The sequence below is a fragment of the Spodoptera frugiperda genome, chromosome 23, assembly GCF_023101765.2.
Source record: "Spodoptera frugiperda isolate SF20-4 chromosome 23, AGI-APGP_CSIRO_Sfru_2.0, whole genome shotgun sequence".
NCBI lineage: Eukaryota > Metazoa > Arthropoda > Insecta > Lepidoptera > Noctuidae > Spodoptera > Spodoptera frugiperda.
Genome location: NC_064234.1, coordinates 8,902,380 through 8,921,629, shown reverse-complemented (window position 1 = coordinate 8,921,629; position 19,250 = coordinate 8,902,380). Strand labels below are relative to the sequence as shown.

At 35.2% G+C, this 19,250-nt stretch overlaps 3 protein-coding genes across 6 annotated transcripts in view; 1 reads left to right on the top strand and 2 right to left on the bottom strand.

The window, feature by feature from the left end:
- LOC126912150 (uncharacterized) overlaps window positions 1–702 on the bottom strand; it is a 140,516-nt gene extending 139,814 nt beyond the window's left edge. For all 3 annotated transcript variants that reach the window (XM_050702834.1, XM_050702833.1, XM_050702832.1), the window contains exons 1-2: window positions 498–702; window positions 124–422 (exon numbers count right to left, since the gene is read on the bottom strand). In XM_050702834.1, coding sequence (XP_050558791.1) covers window positions 124–422; window positions 498–552 — 354 coding nt within the window. In that variant the 5' untranslated portion in view covers window positions 553–702. The remainder of the gene's footprint in view (window positions 1–123; window positions 423–497) is intronic.
- A 224-nt stretch (window positions 703–926) lies between these two features.
- LOC118267270 (pleckstrin homology domain-containing family A member 3) lies at window positions 927–4,532 on the top strand. The gene is made up of 5 exons (XM_035581182.2): window positions 927–1,093; window positions 1,180–1,296; window positions 1,762–1,908; window positions 2,580–2,710; window positions 3,429–4,532. The coding sequence occupies exons 1-5, from the start codon at window positions 1,054–1,056 to the stop codon at window positions 3,627–3,629; spliced, it is 636 nt and encodes a 211-aa protein (XP_035437075.1). The 5' UTR covers window positions 927–1,053; the 3' UTR covers window positions 3,630–4,532.
- Window positions 4,524–8,121, bottom strand: LOC118267238 (DNA polymerase delta catalytic subunit). Of its 2 annotated transcripts, none has more exons than XM_035581121.2 (2): window positions 7,979–8,121; window positions 4,524–7,898 (listed from the first exon to the last, which is right to left on the bottom strand). In XM_035581121.2, exon 2 carries the CDS (start codon window positions 7,823–7,825, stop codon window positions 4,571–4,573), a length of 3,255 nt encoding a protein of 1,084 aa, XP_035437014.2. In that variant the 5' UTR covers window positions 7,826–7,898; window positions 7,979–8,121; the 3' UTR covers window positions 4,524–4,570. The 2 variants fall into 2 exon arrangements, with proteins under 2 accessions (XP_035437014.2, XP_035437015.2); XM_035581122.2 differs by having other exon boundaries at window positions 4,524–7,891; window positions 7,979–8,102.
- Window positions 8,122–19,250: the final 11,129 nt, after the last annotated feature.

Sequence of the window (19,250 nt, the reverse complement as noted above, 5' to 3'; positions counted from 1 at the left end):
TACTGAATTATATGGCCAACATAGCCTATAGTAGTTTTAATTTTGTATGTTACAACAAGCAGACAAGGAATCTGATAGATCGCTGTATTGTATATCAGAGAATACTATTAATTGAGTACTTACTATGATATAGTAGTTGCATCTATCTCCAAGACAGCAATCTGAACACACCCAGTCTTGGTACCAAATGTGTGTACACAGGGGCATGTACCGGTGTCTGGTAGTGGCGCACTCCGTCTTATTAGAACACCGCTTCGACACATAGTACTGTTTCTTTGCTCCCTGAGACCAGTAAGGCGTGCTTCCCCACTTAATTTCAGTCAGACAAACATCCTGATTATACTCGCAATTCTTGATCGTTTTCACGCATTTCTCATTATTATCTTCTTGGTTTTCACAGACATAACACTCCAGACCTAAAACTATTTATAAAATCAGTTAAAAACCGTTAAAAAGTAGCAATTCTGTTGCACTAACAAAAACAGTGTTTGAGTTACCATTTATGACTGAAAAAAGAAAAACAAGACAACCAAGAAGACAGTGCTTGTACATTTTGATATTTTAATGACTTTCCGTTTGATAATAAGGCACTTATGCATTAAATTGTTATGCATGAATGCTTTTAATTTATTTGTATACGATCAAACAACGGCCATACATTTCAGCTTGTTGCCACACCCGCTTTTGACAGTAGATATTGGTGTTGCCACCTTTAGAGAATATTACTATAAGGCTATGGACACAACTTCTGAACTTGTTGAGATTGACTGATGAAATATCTGTAATTGGCCTGAAAGATCTAAAATATTATTTGATCCCTAAAGTATGGCGACAGGTAATACTTCTGCAGGTTGCTTGCTTGATTCTGATTCATCATTGTGATCCACCTTTTTTAAATATAAACCATAGAGATTTTAAAATTTAAACGTCACACTGACAGTACTACACATTTAATTTTGACATTTGCTATCCAACAAGACGAAAATTCTAATTTGTTTCTGACGAAAAGTAAATATAAATAAATTGGAAAAAAAATTAAACCGTAAATTTGAAATGGAGGGAATTCTCTGGAAGTGGACTAATTACTGGAACGGTAATATACATATTTAGTGATGTAAATAAAATATTTGGAGATGTATGTCCTTTCATAATAAATATAAACGAATGTTTTTGTTCCAGGATGGCAAACCAGATGGTTTGTTTTAGAAAATGGTATTATTTCGTACTATAAATCTCAAGAGGAAGTCAGCCAAGGGTGCAAAGGGTCTGTGAAAGTCTCGGTTTGTCAAATCAATGGTAAGTTATATATTTTCCAATTTAATGATGTGGCCTGTAAAATTTAATAATATTTGTTCAGTAACCATGTGTTTAAGACATTAGCTTTCCCACTAATTAATGACGAAGCACCAGTTACTTATTAGAATTTAATATTTTATAACTGCTATAGTGAAAGTTGTATTGGTTAGGTAAGAACAGTATAATCCAACATGTATGTCATAGATTACGACATAGTTATACTGAATGTACATTGTACACCTTATATGGTCACTTAACTACTCACTTATAAGATTTGGCACCTACTTCATAATACCTCAAAAATACAAACTGGAAACTCGATTAAAGGTATTTTTTTAAACTGACATGGTCGCTAACACTAAATTTATCATTATAGACATTAATAAATATGGTAAATATCCTGTCTTAAGTTTTAATGTTATTGATTAAAGCTAGCTAACTATGTCAATGTATTTTGTATTTCAGTGAATGCAATAGACAACACGAGGCTAGATATAGTTATACCAGGGCAGCAACACATGTATTTGAGAGCACCCTCACCACAGGACAGACAGAAGTGGCTGGTTGCACTAGGCAGTGCAAAGGCTTGTGTCGACTCAAAAGATCTGAAAGGTACAAAGTTATTGGTATTCACATCTTCAGAACTAAGCTTGTATCATTTAAAAAAAAGTGACGCAGAGTACTCATATCCTATGCCACTACATGGTTGATGCGGTGGCTGGATGATTGGCTACCGCATTAAGTGTAGCAGCTTCCCTGCATTAAAGGACTCTTTATGTGACCCACAAATTGTTGTTTTGAGTCTGGGTATTATGTCATAAAAATTAACTTGTTTGTTTGTAAACGCACCCATGTTACAGAAGAAAATCCTAGTGTGGGGCAACATTAAAAAAATAAATAAAACATGAATAATTTTGTATGGGATAGGGGGCAAATTAGCTGATGGATGATGATAATTTGATGGTAAACAATAAGCCAGGGTACTTAGTTATGGATACTTATTATATAAACTAACTGATACAGAGATCACCATTGCCCTATAGTCTATCATTAATAACTTATAGTTGTATTTGTGATTGAGGACAAGGCAAATAAACTATAATTCTACTAATATTAATCAGCATAGTAACAGTAAACATTCTCATAATTACATAATTAAATGCTGATAAATTTCTAATTAAACCAATTAAAACTTAATTACTATATCTAAATCCAATGGACATTCATAGATTACAAATAAATACAGTTTTTCTTATTAAAAATTGTTATTTTTGTATTTTCAGCTGCATCTTTAGAAGATACAAACTCATTAGGTCATAAGAAATCTGAGTTACGTTTATATTGCGATCTCATGATGCAACAAGTGCATGCTGTGAAAAGTGCAGCTTTTGCTGAAGGTGGTCCTGAGACAAAGGTAAATATTGCATATTATAAGTTTTTATAAAATCTAATTAGTATAGTATGTCGAGTCGTCAAAGGCAAATTACGCAAGAACCTAAGGTGCCATGTAACAGAATGGAGATACCCGCGTGCCTAAAGCCTCGTCTGCACTAGGAACATTATCAAGCGACATGTGTCCCCGCAGACCTCGGACGACATTGTTGACTGTGCGACAAGCAACAGTTTTAACAATATCGCGCCGTAGTGGGGACGAGATTTAATTGACCATTGAGTGGCGACGACAAAAAAAATTAGGGGCGCCTATGAAGTGCTTGCTTATGGCGGATCAAACCTTTAAACCTAGAAGTTCAATCTGCCTCTGGCTACTATATGTAACATTAATGTTAAGCAGGCTTATTTCAGCCAATGTATATTTTATTGCCTCTCACACAGTGACAATCACATAGAAAACAGTTAGTCCTCTACTATCAACCAAACAGGAAGATAGTCGATAAAATTATTTAATATTAATACATGAACAATGTTTATATTGATAATGTTATTTTTGTCAAATCATTCCTATCCTATTATTAAATGGTATAATAAAAAAATGTATATTCCAAATACAAATATTGTTTTGTCAGTTATAAAATCTTTTGTTTTCAACAAGGAAATGATTTTATCTTTTATGATAAATTGACAGTACATTGTTATTACTGTAAAATATAATGGAACAATTTATTTTATTTCAGAAAATCGAAGATGCTTCAAGTCTCCTCACTGCAACATGTGATACCTTTATAAGAACTTTAGAGGATATAATGAGACTAACATCGAATGCAGGACAAAATTCTATAACTTTTGAGATGCCAATACCAAATATTAAAAATAACAGTTCCAATAAAACTCCTAGGCAAAGTATAAGTCGAACATTGTCCCAAGAAAACAGATGAAATCTTCCTATTTACTTATATAACTATAAATTCATATAAAATATTTTATTATCTATGTAATATATTCATGTTTGTAACCCTGGTGATATGGCTTTTGCTTTGATATACCAAAAAAAGAAAAATATCAACCTAGTGATAATATGGCATCCATATTACACAGGTCTTGTTTATGTAAATGTGTTTAGTTTTGTTGAAAATTGTATTTATAGTTTATTTTGTTATCAGACGCAACATGTTTTATTTAAAATTAAAACTACAAGTAATATAATGGAATTGTATTGTAACACTGCAAGATAAAACATATCTATGATATTAAATTCCGTACTTAATTGTTTAACATTGTATCTCAATTAAAATGGTGAATTGAATGTTTAGCCTAGTACTTGAATCAGACCATTGTAACGAAATGTTGTTTATTGTACTTATACCTAGTGTATCAAGCTTGCATAATAATGTATTCCTGTGATATAAATGTAGCAGCTGTGTCACATAATTATATCAAATGAGGCTATCATAATAAATAATAATGCTCTTAAAAGTTAATTTTATCATGTCAATGAATTTCTATATTTACTTGTTTTATGTAAATGTAAAAATTAATATTATTATGTAGTATGTATTGTAAAAAGCGACTCATTGAATTGTATTGTTATTTTAGGTAAAAATAATATTGATACCAGGTGAAAATTAAAGAACTGATTGATTATAAACATTCCAACTGTCAATGTTTTAATTGTTTTATATACCTACGAAAAATGTTGCACACAAAATTTTACTTTTAGAATTGTTTAGAAAACAATATTGAAATGTCATTACTGCAAATGTATTTATGATTATAAACTGCAACTTTTTAATAAACAATAGTGATGTATATTAAAAATAAAAAAGTAGATAAAAACTTAATTGTGTTTATTAAAACCAAGAATACACAGTGAACTTAACTACCATGAAGGTTCTCCAAATCTTAAAACTGTTTTTTCCTGAGCATCTAATTCGATACCTGTCTTCTTTCTCATGTAGAAAATCGTGCAATCTCTGTTTGTGCAGAGAACTTCCTCATGAAGACTGCCCTGACATCTTTGACACTCAGTCCAAAGCCTGGAAAACTTTTCTTGAAGCTGTCTCAGTTTAAATATTTCCGAAATATAAATCTGTCTCTCTTTGTGCATGCAATGGTTGCATAAAGCTTTTACAGTATCACTAGGCATAACAGTTTTACAACCAATACATTTCTCCTTTTTCTTTGTAAAGGCAGCTAAGGCACCAACTTTAGAAGTCACCATTGCTTTGGTTCTAGTATGCTCGCCTTTCAAAAGAAGTGATTCAGCCTTTTCGCCTAAAATTGGTTCAAAAATCCTGAGTAGTGGTTTAGATAGCTGGTTTTCCATATAATAACTGAAATCAATAGGGACACTATTTTCCAGTACATAAATAGGATCTTCAGCTTTCATGTATGCAGGTGTATTTTTAGTGGCACAACATATAACATAAGGGACTCTGTCTCCAAGTTTGGGAGCAGTACCAGCATCTCTTTTCTTCATTTTGTTGGCTAATTCTACATGAGCCTGCTTTGCAGCATAGTCATTTTTCGTAAGCTCCTTTGTTATGACAAGTTGTGATATATCTATGCGATTACACAGCAAATCCGATATTATTTGTTTAGCATAATTTACAGCACCATCTGGATCTCTATCAATAAGTAACTTTTGAAGGCATGTGCTCATCATGTTGGAAACAAGAGGGCAGTTGTCTCTTCTCACTGTTTCTATACCTTTGCAATCCATTTTATCATATTTATCTGGTTTAGTGAAATATAGACCAGCATATCTCTTCTTGTTAATCAGTAAATATGGGTAATATACTTTTTCAAATTCCAGTTTGATTGGCTTCACAAACTTTTCTGTAACAAAATCAGCAGCTTCTCTACCCAGCTCCATACTTTCCTCAAGAGTTTTCACACCAAACTTCACCATCACAGAATCAGTATCACCATAAATAACTACTGCGTCTTCCTTATACCCATTTGCTTTCGTATATTTCTTTTCTACTTCTGACTTAGTGAATTCTATCATTGTTCTTCCATAAGCTGTTACACTACTCGATATTTCTAAACAAGGCAGCTTGCCAACTTGTGCTCCTGTGAACCCATACACAGAGTTAGCACTTATTTTTAAAGCTAGTTGCCTGCCATCAAGAACAGATCTTTTGAATGGATCCTTTTCATTCTTCAAATCTGCCTTTGCCTTCTTCCTAGCAGCAAGCAGTGATTCCAAAATTTCAGGTAAAAGACCTTTTCTAACACTTGATTTCACAAACATGTTTTTAGAAGGTGTCACAGTAACATCATTTTCACTTAAATTAATTTTGTTTTGCATACTAGGTTGAACCAATGTGGTGTAACACAAATTATGTGCCATCATTATACTGGGGTACAGAGATGCAAAATCCAAGGTAGATATAGGATCTGCATAATATCCTCTTTTTGGTTCTATCACAGTGGCTCCTTCAAATTGTTCATCTGAACCCTGTCCATGATGAGCTGGCATTAAATAGCCTGCTTCCTTAGCTTTCCTTAGTAATTGACTGACTACCTTAATTTGTTGACCTCTTGTGAGCAGACAAAGTAAAGGAACACCAGTTACTCTGGCCATTTCCATATAGTTTATAATACACATCAACTTATTCAGGAGCTTAAGAGGTAAGTATGCATCTTTCAGACAGTACATGGCCAATCTCCTTCTAGTTTGCTCACTTTCATTTTGAAGGTCGCTAATAATACTATGATGCACATCCTCTTTTTGTTCTTGGAGAAAATGATAACTGACAGCATTCAAGGTATATGATCTGAGTTTATAATCTCTTACCAAAACAAGTAGCAAGTCAAATGGGACTCTGCCTTCAAAGTTAATGCTTTTGTTTTCTCTGCGACCCATTTGTTTAGATTGCAAAACTGAATCTTTTATTACAGATCTAATATTTCGAATTCGTCCCAAAAAGTCAAAGTTGTCAACTTTTAAATGTTTTGCCCTGTTTATTAGGTATGGCCAATCAAAGTTATTTATATTATAACCAGTAATTATATCTGGGTCAAGTTCTCGGAAGAAATCAGACCATTTGGCAAGCAGTTCAGATTCTGATTGAAAGCTCAGAACTTGTGATCCTACAATAGGTGCACAAGTATTCAATGTGAAGACATTTCTTACATAAGGCTCAGGGTCACCTTGCCTGATTACCATTGAAGCAATTTGGATAACAGGATCATGTTGTGGTTCAGGAAAAACACCTTTGCGACCCGCACATTCAATATCAAAACTCAATATTCTGAAAGGTGCCACCTTAGACCACTCTCCTTCTGGCTGATGGGCTATAAAAGCATTCCATGCTACATCTACTTCAATTTGACATCTAGATTCAGGCTTTACTTGTGAATCTTTTGATCTCAAAAACCATTTGTTCACTGGCAATTCAATCCAACTGCAACCAACAACTGATGTATCCACCATGAATCGGATATCAAAATCAATGTTACTCTCAAAGAAAGACGGATCCATTAAACCAAATGATGTTGGTTGTCTTTCAATTAGTCTTTTAGCAGCTGCTATCAGCTTGGGTAAAGCAACAGACACTCTTGCAAAGGTGATATCTTTATCTCCTTGATAGAACATAAGAGATTTAGCCTTCACTAAACGCACTTCCAGTGTAGTTTCCTTAATATTATCCTTGTTAGATCGCAAATCCTCCAGTATAGCTTTATTTAGATTTTGTTTTAAATTATTACATGATGATTCAGTAAAATTAACAGGCACTGTTACATAGAAGTATGGAGTAAATCCATGAACATGACAACAAACCGAATTTCCATCCATAGTGATGCCATACATCCGCATAATTGGAACAGGAGCAAGCTGTGATCCAGGCATACCTGGCATTGGTTGTCCATTGTAGTTATCAATGTCTATTTGTTGAAAGACTAATGTATCTTTCTTTGGATCCATTGCTGGAGGTGGTGGTCGTGACCACTTCATGTTGGTAGACTGATTTTCAGGGCCCTCACCAAATACTTCTTGCGATTCAAAATCTGTTTCCATATAAGCAAGTTGCTCTTCAAATGTACATGGCAAATCATTATCGTCATCGTCACCCGACTTTAATCTCTTTGGAGGCGGGGCCTTACTGTATTGCCTCTTTTTATCCATTATTTATGCTTTGTGTTGCACTATGCAGTTTATAATAGACAAAGGAAAATCGGTTCCCGCCAAATCCTGAAAACTGAAAAGTTTATCATTAGTCTTATAGGAAATACGTATTCTAATGGATGTTTGAATGTAGTAATAAAGTCGTATACTCACTTTTAATGAAACAATTTGATTCACAACGAATTATTTCCACAATTACATTAATTTATCTAATTTAACGGATTTCGATACCACTGGTTCTCGCGGCAAAAATGCACACACCGGCTAATGTCAAATGTCTCTAATGTCAATATTCATCTGTCACCTGTGCTGTCGAATTGTTTTGACATGTCAAGCAAACTGAGCTGTCAATAATTTGTTAAAGTTGCTAGACTACAAAATTATTAATGAAACGTGTCGTTTTTGGTGGAAGATTATGGTAGGCCAATGAAGAAAAGATTGATAATAATTAAATTGTATTAGATACATACATTTTAAATTTTAGTATGGCTAATAGGTGCAGGTAATCACATTTGCTAGTTCAATCATATCGTACTTACTGGATAGATGGCGCTCTGTATTTTATGCTTACTAGTACCGCTTTTTGCACTAGGTGGCGCTATATTATTTTTGTCTACTATCATGTTGCTACTTTGAAAACACGTAAGTATAAGAAAATATTATTATGTATATCTCTGTAAATAATTTAACTTTCTTGCTATTGCAAATAAAGGCTCCTTAATGAAGATGCGGTTTTGGAGGTCTAGGCTCTGAATACTCCAAACACAGGCGAAAAGTAGGTAATACATAAGCCCTTTAATATTATCGGAGCGGAGAGTGTGCGGGAATACCTATCATGATTTAATTTTAATCACCCCAGTCCATAATTTCACCAATGAACCATCAGACCAATGGTATATAAAGCGTCAATTTTGTTGTGGTAGATATTCGACGCAGTTGCACGAAGCGTTGCGCTTCGAGTTTTCTAAAGATACCCATTAAGTAGTGGCATTCTTTGGTGTTTGCAAAAGGGTCGGTATAAGGTGTCTTATAGACCTGATTAATTGTTTATGAACAGGCTACAGGCTTGCTCGTTGGCCACATCATTGCTTACCAATAGGTAAGTTGGTGGCCAATTTCCGACTTACCTTATAGGTGAATACAAAAAAGATAGTAACAAATTAGTTTTTATACTACATCAATAGGTAACTAATCTACCTACCTACCCGAATCTAGTGTGTTAAAGATTTACCTATACACATTTATGTTGGTACATAATATTCCTCTATGAGTACACAATAACTCAAGAATTTATTATTATTCATTATAACCGCAATACACCTAGCAATATTTAGGTATGAAGATTAACAGTTTATTCATAAGTTCATAAACCAACCGAAATTCTGACTAATTACAGTCATCTGCTTCTATTAAGAGGAAATAATAAACAAATACCGTTGAACTATGAAGCATCGCTTAATAATAATCGTAAGTAGTTAGAATTCTATAAATAAAGCCTTTTATGTGCATGTAGGCAACCGTTTGATAGGTAATGGCTATTCATACTCCAAAAGTGTCTAAATTTATGACCAATGCGTAGTGTTCAAGGATTACTGTTTGTCTGTAGTAGGCGCCTGCCCGGCTCGGTGTGATTCACCGATATCTGCACGCAGCATAACGATTTCTGAATTACCATGAATGGCGATCTCGAATTTGTTTGCATGAACCTAAAAATGCAGTTCAAAGCTATCAATGCGCGGTTGTGCGGGTGTCATTTTAGGATATCTTGATGACAACCCGTTTTTATCAATATTTATTTATAAATAATGCTCTTTATATTGTTTCATTTAGATTAGATTTTTCGATAGGTAGATTTTTAAGATGAAGCGTATCTAATGGGTTAGTGCACCTACATAAATGTTGCCTTATCTGGGTACATAGTGATAACGTTCAGACATGGGTGTGTCTTACCATCTTAATATTAGTTTATAAGATTCTCTATACAAAAGTAGGTAGGTAATCAACTCGTGAACTGCCTAAAGTTCTAATTCCATTTAATTCACTCCTGAAACTCCAGAAATACTTTAGTCAACGTTTTTAGGTTTGCTCATCGATCAAAACACTGTGATTCTGAATATCCATTGAAGCTTTTTAAAAATGCAGGTACGCGTAACCATATCGGTTTAATTTTTCAAAAGGGCTTCCTCGTCACGTCTGCAAAGATCGCTGTTGCCAACCATTGTTGTGTCGGAAAAGATTGCAATTGATAGCAAAGGTGCGTATGTATGTTAAGTTGACTTATTCACAGCTTATGAATACCGTTAGCAATCCATTCCCCTCTGTTGACTTTGGCAGCTAACAGGAAAAGATAAGGTGCAACATTGTTTGGTTCATGGAAATTATTTGGAAGCAAAACCTTTATGAGTGATCTCAGACACATCTCTGCCGCAAAAAGCTAAGTTTACCTACTAAGGTATCAGATGGATAAGTGGTGGAAAAATGTTGACAAGTGTGTAGTCTGCTAATTAGACGTGCTGTCATGGTATTTATCACAATTCTGGAGCGTCATCTATGAGATGGCATAACCAAAATGTGATTGATAGAAGGCCCACACTTTCCATAGCGGCAGCGTACCTCCTTATACAAGTTCCCAACTTAAAGGGTTGCGATTAAAACCCCTAGAAAACTTCTTTGAGATCCATATTCCTTTGAAAACTTATGAGCTATGAGACCACCGAGTAAAATAATAAACGGAGTACGCAAGCAGCTGTAAATGCATGACAAAATGCTCTATCAATCGTAGCAAAATAATGAGGTAGGTACTTATTAAACAAGACACTGATTGCGTGACCGGTAGTGGGAGCTTTCCAGCTGTTGACTATAATATTGTCATTAAAATAACAAATTAATTGAAAAATTAATCAACTGAATGAGCACCTATTCGCTTCGAGGCTCTATTCAACATACGACATGGTAGAACAAAGCGCCCTCTGGCGTTAACAGTCCGCACGAATTGCCCGACATTTTATATTATTTTACCTATAAAATGGCGTCAAATAGAATAGGTTTACAGATAGGTAATAGTTAATAACATATAACTTAATGAGCCTTAATAACACCAGGGTATTTATTACTCCAGGATGGATCACCGAACAAATTGTTTAAGCTCGTAAAGATAAACGAAAATTAATGGAGTTTACCTTGTGAGCGTACGTTAATACGTTTTAGTTTACTTTAATTTTAATTTTCAAGTTTTAGTGATTATAAATTAAGAAACATTCTGTTCATTCGGTATCAATTTTCTTTGCCTACAGACAGATCCTTGCAATTATCAGAACCGGTTTTTTTTTGTCTTACACAGACGGATATCTATGATATTTGCGACAGGCACTTTCATAATAAAATGATCATCATACATTACTAGTATATTATACCTAATTGTTTGTTTGTTTTTTTAAACGTTCCCCGCACTAGGATTTTCTCATGTATCATGGGTGCGTTTACGAACATACATTACATACCAGTTAACATACACATGAAACCCAGACCTGAAGCCATAATTTGTGGATGACACAAAGAGTGTGCAGTCGAAATTCATAATTACTTAGATTATGTAGTCAAGGAATTTCAATATTGCTCTCAAAAGACCTGCAATAAAACACATTTTACAATGACAAATTATTAGAGGTACAAATTTATGTTCTCCACAGTTTTCTTTATTCTCGGCTCATCCAGAAGCTCTGGTAAGCTCACGTCAGCGTCGTTCTGGGAAGGAGCGAGCGATACGGTGCGGCGACGGCTGGTCGACTCCACTCAATGACTTTCCATTAGTATGATGAGTGTCTGCTCTATTAATACCCCAGTCGTGACAAATACATTATCGCCGCGATTCATTCACGGTTCAACTGACACCAAACTGATTTTTTTTTTAAAGAGAGCATATATTTGGGTGTTGTTTTCGGGTGTTTCAGTAATAACTTAACCAAGTTTTTATTAAGAAAGTATAAGGTCTGGGTCTGGGTTTAGTACAGTCGTTCGGCTGTTCTGAATAAAAAACGTTAGGTCCCTGTAAGAGTTTTGAATTTATTACGCTTCATTTATAAAACTTTTAATTATTTACTTAATCATTTTAGAATTTTTGCAATTTATTCGAGAAGAGAACCGAAAACCAAAGAGTAGCTAGCAGAATATTCCGGGGGCTCCGGCTCGAAAAGCAGGAGTAGGAACGGGGTGGTTTTTAGTCAGTAAGAAGACATTCCCTCTCGCCTCCCAAGGCGGGAAAAGTTATTGCGTAATTTCCCCCCGTAAAAAACTTTTAGAATGTTATGCCTTGGAAAGCTTAGCTCAATAATAGTAGGTAAAGTAAATAAAATGTCCTAAAAATCATTTTGAATTTACTTATTGCGAAAATAGTTGACAAATATTGTGACGCGTCATTGAAAGACAAGGAGATGGAACAGGATATAATTATTTAACTTTAAATTATTTATTTGTTGAACAGCTATTTGTTCTAGGTTATTGAACGAGCAAAATTCCAGGTATGAACTAGGTAATGGGTGATGTTCTACCTTGTGCAAATATACTTAATTAAGTAGTTATTGAGATCGTTAAATATAGGCGATACGATTAAATAAAATGTTTGGTTTATGCATTTTTATGTAGATAGGTTCATTTTTAAAGAACCACTATTGATGTAGGTAAGTTACTATTAGGTATGTAGGTACTGGTTAACTTCTCTCAAACTTCTACTCAATTTTATATCTACATGCCTAACATAATTCTCGAAGGGATTAAAGATATGCACATTTCCAAGTTTTCTCCAGTTTTATGTTATAAGTCCATTTAATATTTTACCATCGAATTATCGAAAAACCGAGTAAGACTAAATGTATATTGTATTTTTTTGTGAGGGGGTAAAATAATCCAATTCTTACTCCCGCCTTGGGCGAGGCGAGAGGGAGTGTCAGACTCTTATTGACTAAAAACCACCTCATTCCTACTCTTGCTTTTCGAGCCGGAACCCCGGTAAACTCGCTAGTTAGTCTGCAGTTCCGAAATTTTTGTTCGACCTGAGAATTGAATAGAAGTTTCCTTACCTACTCGGTTTAGCAGTCTAGTCAACTAACGAGGTAGATGATATGCCATTTTATACAATAATAAAATAAATAATTAATAGACAGGTAGGTAGCTAGCTTCCTCCAATTATCCTACAGGAAAAATCAGTCTATAAACACAAATATTCCATTGTTAATTGATTATATTAATTACTTTACACAAACGACGTAAAATAAAATAAGATATGTACTCTACGTACTATTATTATTTACAGTTAAAAAGACACGTTTATTGTTCAGTGCCTATTGTTCATTATTTATTCATACATAAAAAATAAAACAGCTAATGGATTTTTTTTGAGGGGGGAAAATCATTCAATGACTTCTCCCGCCTTGGGCGAGGCGAAAGGGAGTGTCAGACTCTTACTGACTAAAAACCTCCCCGTTCCTACTCCTGTTTTTCGAGCCGGAGCCCCGGTAAACCCGCTAAGTAGTCTGCAGCTCCGGATCAGAGCTAATGGACCTTAGGATGCAATTAAACGATTCTATACATAGGTATGTATAAGTTTTTAATGAAGGTATTAGGTAAATGTTGAAGGTATATAGGTAAATGTGTCATAGTTTAACCAGCATTGAATAAGCGTGGTGATTAATGCTCAAACCTTCTCCGTGTGAGACTAGGCCTTTAGTCAGCAGTGGCTACTTATAGGCTGTTATTGTGTAAAAATAGGTAAATTACCCACATACATACATGTACTTAAAATCTGACACGATTTGAAATGAAATTTGATTCAGAAATAGCTGCTTACTCGGATAAAATTCACTGTTTAACGAACACAAATCAGATCAGAAAGCGTAATAAAGTCATACAGTACCCTTAGTACGAGTTTGCGTTACGTTTAAAGTAATCATAACGGAGCGCGCTGATTGGTTGGTTTATTCGAGCCGGCCAATCAGAGCACCGAACGCGCTCTCGTTTCGATTACTTTAGACGTAAAGCAAACTCGTACTAAGGGTACAGATAATTAAGTTGAGAAAATCTGTTTTAACACGAACAAAACCACAAACGAGAACATTATAGTACCTCATAGCGCATTTATAAGGGGGTAACGTTCTTGTTTACGCCTTTCTCCCTATTACAACTTGATTTTGATTGATGTTGGCATAAAATAAACTATTTTACAGCCGACAATAAAACGCGCCTCTTGTACTTATAATTATTTTGCGTAGAATATATATGTACTATGGAGTATTTATCTATGGAAGTATTGTAGGATGTGTAGGAAAGAATGCTGTTAAAAAAGCATGAATAGGGATGATGACAGAGTCCGAAAATTAAAAATCTATTTAGTCCGTTAGTTAGGTAATGAATAAAACGAATAAAAGTTTAGGATTGGGAGCAAATACGTCATTTCTACTTATAAAATGTACTTAGAAGTGAAGTCACGCGATAGTTCAAATCTGTATATCCCCGAAAGTACCTATTTGTTCCTGTAAGAAATTAAAAAATACGTGTCTAATATTTTTAAACAACCTACAAGACGGACATTAAAATAAAAATTAGTCATCTACCCTATTCTAATTAGAAATGCGATTATCTCGTTAACCGAGTTGTCAAGATTACGATTGCTGAGCATGAGGTGTCAAGTTAAGTAAAGTTTATTGGCTATTTCGATTTTATTTCAGTAATAGCGTCGAGTCCGCAATTTGAATGATGATTTGTAATGACCAAGACTAATGCAAACAATACTTTATTGTAACCATACCTATAAGTTCTGATTAAAAGTGGAATAAATGTGAAGAAGATAATAATATCTCTCTTCAAATAATCGTGTTATTTAAGACTGCACGGTTGCCGCGGTGGCTGGACAACCGACTGCCGCGTAACGTGTAGCGGGTTCGATTCCCGCAAGAAGCAACTCTTTGTGTGATCCACAAATTGTTGTTTCGGGTCTGGGTGTCATGTGTATGTGAACTTGTATGTTTGTAAACGAATCCACGACACAAGAGAAAATCCTAGAGTGGGGCAACGTTTTAAATAAAAAGTAAAATCATTTATAAGGCGTTTAGGTAGGTAGGTACTCTACCCAGGACTTGTTATACCTACGTATTTTTGTTTTTTAAGTACTTAACATAACAAGACATCAAATAACGAACATGATAATTAAATTATCGGAATTCTTTCAGGAAAAACCGTAAAAATCCGGTTTAATCGCTTTTGTAAACAATAACTCGTAAAACTTGTTTTTCAAAACAGTTCGGTTGTAATAATAACAGTAAACAATTAAACATGTTGTAAAAATATTTGGCTATGACGGTCAATTAACGTTGTAACTATAAGGATATTATGTTTACCTATATTACATACTCTATTGCGGATCGTATTTATTAGGTATAGGTAAGGTTTCCTTAGCAACGTTGCTCGTGTAGGCCTCTCATCAACAATTTTAACAACCAATTAATTCCCAATCTTCTAATCCCCGATTCCCCAACAACCCTTAAATTCCTAAAAGGCCGGCAACGCACTTGTAACGCCTCTGCTGTTTCGGGTGTCCGTGGGCGACGATTGCTTACCATCAGGTGATCCTCGTTTACCGGTTTATAACATACAAAAAGGTTCATCAGAGACTGCTACTAAACAGTAGCAGTACTACATTTCACAGAGACCAAACGGTCTCTGTGAAATGTAGTACCTTAAGTAAGACACCAGCCGAGGGAAGAATAGGGATGGTAACAAATGAGTTCTACTCGTTATATTTTGGATTGGATCAATTTTGACGTTAGACTCAAAGAAAAAAACTTAGCGATACGAACTCGAAAACTTTTCGATTCCGTTATCAAATTCAGAATCACGTTTTCAGGAGTTGTGTTTGCCAGGATTAGTTCGATAAGTGTCCAATATATGAATATTAGTTTGGACAATGCAACCGATGACCGAGCAAGTCTGAATCTAAATGAGGCTGTCTGCGGATAGAGTTTCAGCGTCGACTCATGGGAATTAGATGAGGTTCACACGACTATTCGCGGCCTCTCGCGGGTTCAGACGTCATCTCATACATACGTAGGATTATAACGTCGAACTAAGATATAATTGTCCTATGACTGATGTAATGAAGATTAATATTTTAAGTGAAATTTCTTTAAAATTATCTCCTGAATGTAGATTTCAGATAATAAAGGTATGTTGGTTAATCAATAGAATTTGGTAATTAATTTGATATATTAAGACATCAGGCGTCATTAAATACGTCATCAGGGAGTTTTATCTCTATGTACCCAAAAAGTAGCTACAGACTAATTAATAGGTCTTATAACAGCAATTACCTAATTTCTAAATAACTCATGTATAATTGTTTCGCAGACAGTTTCAGTGTTAAATAAAGATGGCATACAATAATTAATGAATGCAAATGGAATGCTCAATTTCGTCCCCGTATATCCTCAGTGATAAATACGAATAAGCTCGACAGCGGCAATTGACTGGCGACGAAACCTTTCCAATTAGTTAATTCGATTCTAAGATCTGTTGCGTCTGGCTTTTGTTCTCGTTGCTATGCTACGGCTTCGGATTGGTCCGTTTAATTACGTACACCGCTGACACTGATCTCTAAGTGCTCGTTCTCATACAGACAGCGATATTGAGATCATCGCAGTAGCGAGTAGCGAGCAACAAACGCGACGTAAATCACTCATCCTGCGACATTGGTTCTCGGTATCGATAATTGAATAAACTCGTTCATTATTATGGAGTAATAAAACTTGGTCGCACAAACGTTCGTTTGTGTCGTTTTACGAGTTCAACCAGCTGCATCGGTTATCTTTATAGACTTGCACTGACCCTCGACGTTTCAGAGCGCGTAAGGAAGGATCTACTACACGCTGTGTAATAACCTCAAGGCTGAACGTTGACACTTATCCTTTGTCCTTATTATAAGAAAGTTCTTGCTCGATCGACATTTTGTACCTACCTAAGCAACGAAGTCTCACACGTAGATAGCTACAGAAAGTGCATCCGGTCACTAACCAGACGTGAATGTTACTGAATCGACGAAAACTGATCATGTCCTCATGTAAATTAGTCGTTTAAGCAGTATGGCAGGATGCAGGGGGTAAACAGTGCACGACTAGATGACTGAGCGGATTGCAATGCGGCGCGGGGGATCTTCGAGAAGGAGCGCTATCTTATCTGGGGAATGTGCCATCCCTGGCAGCGCTCGGTGGGTTGCCACTTAGCGCCGTGCCGCAAAGGGAACAGAAAGAAACTTTTGTTACTCAAAATCAATAACGCTTATCTGGGTCGTTTTGTGTGCATAACGGTTACGGCACTGCTAAAGAAAAAGTGAATATTTGAGTCATTAATCTTTGACAGCATATTACTTGTTCGAAAATTAAATATTTATACATTTTATTTTTTGTGAAGATGTTTATGTAGGAATGCAAGTGAGATTTATCACTCGGTTTTGTTTGGTGACTTTAAATAGGCAGTTTTAATGCCAGAGTCGGCGCATATTAAAATTGAAATCCACATTATGCGGATGACCGTTTCAATAAAATATTCACATGTAACATTTAAATAAATTATGTAGATGTAAGACGGTATTGACTGGTAGGTATGAAAGAGGTATCTCAAAGTCACCTGTATGATAAACTTTCGGAACTTTTATCTGCCACAAGATGGCTCTATCGTCGGATGACAATGAGTGCAATAATAAATAATTATCTGCATCACATGTGGAGCATCGACTTGCTGCGGGGGCAATGCACTTAGTGACGGTAAATCGATTCGTGGTTCTCTTCAAAATGCATCGTTTGTCTTCTCGAGCATTATCAGTTTTAGTAATAAATTTATACAATAGGATATTTTATGAAGGTTTTTAACCTTAGCACTTCTGACAAGTCGTTTCTCAATGTGAACACTTACGATGATATTAAGGCCATCAAAACTGTGTACAGCCACAAAAGTCAATATAATGGAATTACTTATAGTACCTACACACTTGAACTTTGTTGTAAAGTATGATTTATCCCCACGGCTCGCCTGTCTCTTTAATTTCGTGTATTCAAAACAAACTTGAACGATTTCTCAAGTCATTATTTGCATAAAACTTTCCATATATATAATTAAAAGCCAGCTAATTAAGATTTCTAAACATTAAGCCCAGTGAGTCTCATAGAGCAGCTTCGTTGATATTTGACAGGCGTATTTACAACATCATAAATTGATCACAACCAGCTACTGTATCTGAGTTTGATATATTGTATTATGTATTTATGCGATGTCATAAATAACGTAATAATATTGGCCCTACTTTCGCCCTCGTGTTTTGAAGTATAGACCAGAGTTGTGGCAAAGGTCTTGCTTGATAAGCAGTATTTGTCCGATAGTCTTTGGCAATTTGCCGGATGTTTCTCGATAGTGGGTATAATTTGCAGTAATGATGGGACACCCACAGTGAGTGATACAAGTGTGATGTCTAACGTCTGTAAGAGATTGATCGTTGCCCTTGTACGAACGGATCTTGATGACAGGAAACGAGATATTCTTGAATGAAGTTTTATCAGTTGAATGAGTGTAGACAGAAAAAGTCAGTGATACGTTTAGTAATCTTTGGCCTCTTGTATCTTTATCGTGTGTCGCGTCACAAGTCCGCCTCAACAAACTTTGAATGCAATCTCATGTGGGCCAGTACTGCGGCTAATACTCAGTAAATGAAAGGATTACGTCAGTACCTATAAGATAATAAAACACTTAATCCTTTGTATGCGGAATGACGAAATTGTATCGTAAAATAGAAACTGTCTCCGATATGAATAATAATTTACGATTGGCTATATTTCGAGTATTGTTCTCTTGCTCTGTTTAATGTTTTGGTAATAAAAGTATGTTTGTGTACTGTGAGGCCTCTGGTTTGAATTGTGGGTTAGATAGAGCCTACCTTTCTCAACTGAACCTAAGATTAAAAACAGTCGTACAAAATATAATTTGCCATTTCCTTGCACAAGAGGAAAAATACGCGTAGGGATAACTATTTGGCTATTTCTATTATCTGAAGAATTGTTTATTTCTTACTGTCGAAGAAAATATACATATAAGTATTTAGCTAGAAGCTTCTTTTGCCTTCTATCTTTAAACATTTTGGAGATTAAATCATCTTTTAGATTAATGTCCTTATTTAGCCATTGCAGTAAACCAAGGTAAATAAAAACCTTCCATAAGAATTTTCCTCAATCGGCTCACCAGAACCTACGTAACAGGATTAACAGGAACTGATTACACACGTAAAAGGGCTTTAAGTCGTTCATAAAAGCCATACTCTGTCACCGCCCACGGTACATCACTTTATTTTTCGCAAAACATCATCTTATCTATAAAAACTTCAGTTAATAACTGT

Coding starts and splice junctions, on each gene's coding strand:
- LOC118267270 (XM_035581182.2), top strand. CDS start 1,054: ATGGAGGGAATTCTCTGGAAGTGGACTAATTACTGGAACG. Junction 1,297..1,761: donor CTCGGTTTGTCAAATCAATG/GTAAGTTATATA, acceptor TTTGTATTTCAG/TGAATGCAATAGACAACACG. Junction 2,711..3,428: donor AAGGTGGTCCTGAGACAAAG/GTAAATATTGCA, acceptor ATTTTATTTCAG/AAAATCGAAGATGCTTCAAG.
- LOC118267238 (XM_035581121.2), bottom strand. CDS start 7,825: ATGGATAAAAAGAGGCAATACAGTAAGGCCCCGCCTCCAAAGAGATTA.